Genomic DNA, 3,904 nt, shown 5'->3' with positions numbered 1-3,904 from the left:
CATATGTATGTATATATGTACACATATATATCATGCATGTGTGTATATATATAAGTGTATACACACACACATATATATTATATATATATATATATATTATATATGTGTACATACCAAAGCCCTACATGGAACACCATGGAAAGTAGTTCTCTTCTAATAACAGCAAGGGAGAAGGCAGAGGTTGGGGGTGGGGCAGATATTGGACTAAGAGAAAGCAACTCACTCATTGTCTACTTCCCAAATCGAACATACCTGAGGTACCTAGAAGGACTTTGGAACCCTTCTGAGAAATCAACCGTCCAGCCCATATTCTTAATTTTACATATAGGAAAAAATGGATAAATTAATCAGGGTTCCCATTAAATCGATAACCGCATCGCATTAGAATGTGACTGGTCCCAAGCCAAGTCTTACTTCACTCCTTCCCACCAACTGACTCCCCACTCCTAGCCACATGGGAATGTTAGACAGAACTACGGAAGGAGAATTGCAGGTAGATGATGAGCAACAGGACCGTGGCCCAAAATAAGCACCAGGGGATGGAGCAGAAGTTGCAGCCTGAGCCTGTCTCGGCCTGCGGCTTGGTGGGGCTGGGAGCACGGGAGAAGGTGTAGGTGGTCGCCTCCTCCTCCAGTAGCTTCTCGCTGGGCTTCCAGTGCACGATGCCTTCCTGGCAGGCCTCGCAGAACTCTCCGCGGTGTCGCCGGTTGTCCTGCCGGCTGGCCACATGGATGCGGTAGTGGCCACCGCGCTCGCCGTAGCACTGCTCGCGCAGACTGGTGATGAGGTTATCCACCAGGCTTTCGATGTTCTCCTCCAGCATGCTGGACTCGTCCAGCCGTGCTGTGCCGCACTCGTAGCACAGCTGCTTGAACACGCGCATGCGCACCGAACCAGCACGCTGAGCCTTGTCCAAGTACATGTGGAAGAGGATAACTACGTGGGGCGACTGCCAGGTGTGCCAGCACCAGGAACAGTGGAACCTGCCAGTGGTGAAAAGAGAAAGAAGAGAGGATCATATGGTGGGAGGAAACGGGCCAGGAAAGAGTGAGGAGATGCTGAGGCTGGAAGAAACAGAGCCTGGAGGTAGGGCGGTGTGCTGACAGTCCCCAGGGTCTATTAGTTTCCTCCTTGCTCTATGTGAGTGCCCAAGGGACAAGAGCAGTCTCCCAGACTTGCCACGGGGCATCTCGTATTGGTCTGCTCTCTGGTTGCTTTCCAGAGTCCGTGTCTGCCTTCAGCCTGGTTCCTTCAGGCCTTACCCCTCATCCCAACTCTAACAAACTCATTCCTTGTCTATAAAATGCTCTGGGTGCCCACACCATGTGAAAGTCTGGTAGCAAATTAGAGTTTTGCAGGTTAAGAGATACACAAGCCTATTTGTCAACACTGAGCAGGCTAGGCCTAAATCGGGAGAAAATAAACTATTAGCACCATTAGCTATTAGCGCAGGTCCAGAGCTAATGCATTCCCACGTCCTGAAAATGGAGGCCATGTGAGCCCAAAGTGATTTTTCCTTCCCTCAAGGGCCAGAGTCTCCCCCTGACTGAGGCCAGCAGGGGATCATGAGTCAGCAACCAAGTCTCAACTACAAAGCCCTCCCACTCTACCCCATGAGAACCTCCAGGAAGCAGCGCCCTCCTAACTTAGTCTGATTCAGGCATCCCACATTTTAGCCTTTAGGTTTATCCAGATCTTTAACAGCTCTTTCTCTCATTCCAGCTTCAGTTGGATCTAAAAATGTCAGAACAGGAGAAGCCCCAGAAAATCGCCTATTGTTCATTTGTGTATAAGACACAGCAAAAGAGACCTTGATGTGCACACAGCTAGTGAGAGTCAGCAATGCTGTCAGAGACAACTTGAAAATGAGCCAAGCTAAGAAGGGAGGCCTTCGCTTCTGACCCAGTCGCCTGCACTACCTTTCTGCCCTCACTCAAGTCCCCAAAGTAAAGTCTTAACATAAGACCCATCAACTGAACCCACGGGCTAGAAGGTAGCTATTCTTGGGTATCTCTGTAGCTACGAATCACCTGGGAGCCTTCTAAAATTGGGGTACAGAGCTGAACCTGGAAGGGGCCCAATATTCAGCAGCTGTAACGAATTCTAGATGATCTCACTGTCACTCATCCCTGGAGTACAAGGGGAAGCTCTAGGCTAACCCTTCATTCAGCAAGTGGGGAGAGCATAGTCCAAAGGCAGGAGAGGATTGCTCCAGCATCGCAGAGCCAACAGAAGAGTCTGTTTCTAGCACAATTCGTGTGTTCACTGCTTGAAACCAAATGGAGCTGAATTAACCAGATGTAAACTGAGCTTCCCCCAGTACAAGAGCACAGATCCCTTGTCCCCCGATGAACCTAAGCCTCTCTTCTCTCAGGTCACAGCTACTTTTAAAGACATTATATAAAATCTAAAGTGTGTAAGCTGTTAGAGTCAGACACTAATAAATGTAATCTATCTCTTTATTTGCCAAGTGGAGAAGCCACAAGAAGAAAAAGTTCTCCGGCAATCAGCAGAAAACCTAGATTCAAACTGAGTGCCCCGGCTCCCTTTGAGGGGCTACCTGTCTTCTAGTTTACACTGGCCTAACGGTGAAACTTAAGGAAACACCGGTTCTGAATGTTCTTTCTCCTTAGAAGATGCCCCAGGGCTAGGTAGGGTTCCACAGGCTGCCTGTAGGCTCCTTAGTTCCAGGGTACTCACCTGCCTGAGGCATGGAGTTCCAGGTACTGCTTCCAGCCTGGAGCCAACACATTGTGCTTGAGATTGGGGTCTATGATGAAGTCCCAACTGTCCGCTGGCTTCACCTCCTCCATCTTCTCATAGAAGACCTTCTTCCACTCACCTGTGGTCACACTCTTACACATGTCTTCGTCGGTGGGAATAGAAGGCAAACTGCACTTTATAGAGAATGTAGGGAAAGAGGGTAAGTGCAGGGCCGGGCAACGCAGTCTCCACGGTCTAAAAATCCTCATCGGCAGGACCAGGAGGAAGCAGGACCCGGCTCCCTCCTTTGTCCGCAGTGGAACCTGTTTCCAAGGCAACCAGGCAAGGTGCCAGGAGATACAACCTGGGGAGGAGAGTCTCTGGAAGGGTACTTCAGAGCCCTGATTGCACTCTACAGAAGCAAGGTTTATGAGTCTAAATGATCCAAGATAGGTTGGGGGCCTGACAAACAGCTAGACTTCAGACCATCTCACCTTGGCCTGTAAGAGCATGGAGAAGTAAGGACTTGAGAGCTGGCTCAATTTTACCTTGATGTCCCCTGGAGGCATCATCAGCACCTGGCTGCTATGGTAACCACTATGCCTTGGGGAGCCAAGGAGAAATAAGGGATGGGAAGATGTACACTTGTTAGTAGGTAGAACCATAATATAATCTCCCTCTGCCTAGCCACCCATCTTGTACCTGAAGCACCGCCATTTGATACACATCTTCTGAGATCTCATAAGTCATATTCGTACTACCAATATGGAGCCTCAGACTTACCTTACCCTATAAAGGGCAGAGTTGATGATGAGTCATTCCAACCCATTCATTTCTTCTAGTTCAAGGATATTGATGTGTCAGGCCCTACACGAGGTGATTGTATAGCAAGTAACAATAGTGTATTGAGTTCCATAGTGTGTGAACCACTTAAAAGAGCAGCCACCTGTGCACCGAGGTAGAAGCTGTTGCATCAGCCAGGCAGCGAGACAAGGCTCCTTCCAAGTCGATTACAGAAGAGCGGCAGAAGAGAGCCATCTGAGGCAACACTGCCTGCACATACGAACCTGTAGGTCGTTTACATTCTAACGATAAAATAATGCTTCTTATTTGCTTTGATTTAGAGCATTGGAAATATTCGACGATAAATAAAACAGAGCAGGAGCCGAAGAAGGCAAACTCACTAATCAAATTGGGACAG

The 3,904-nt window shown here is 48.6% G+C and overlaps 1 protein-coding gene across 1 annotated transcript; it reads right to left on the bottom strand.

Moving 5' to 3' along the window:
- Positions 1–448: 448 nt before the first annotated feature.
- On the bottom strand, positions 449–2,984 carry LOC116897821 (receptor-transporting protein 1). The gene is made up of 2 exons (XM_032899236.1): positions 2,701–2,984; positions 449–983 (listed from the first exon to the last, which is right to left on the bottom strand). The coding sequence occupies exons 1-2, from the start codon at positions 2,970–2,972 to the stop codon at positions 464–466; spliced, it is 792 nt and encodes a 263-aa protein (XP_032755127.1). The 5' UTR covers positions 2,973–2,984; the 3' UTR covers positions 449–463.
- Positions 2,985–3,904: the final 920 nt, after the last annotated feature.

This window comes from Rattus rattus, chromosome 4 (genome assembly GCF_011064425.1).
Source record: "Rattus rattus isolate New Zealand chromosome 4, Rrattus_CSIRO_v1, whole genome shotgun sequence".
Classification (NCBI taxonomy): Eukaryota; Metazoa; Chordata; class Mammalia; order Rodentia; family Muridae; genus Rattus; species Rattus rattus.
The sequence above is the reverse complement of the archived record's forward strand: the minus strand, read 5'-3'. Positions and strand labels throughout refer to the sequence as shown.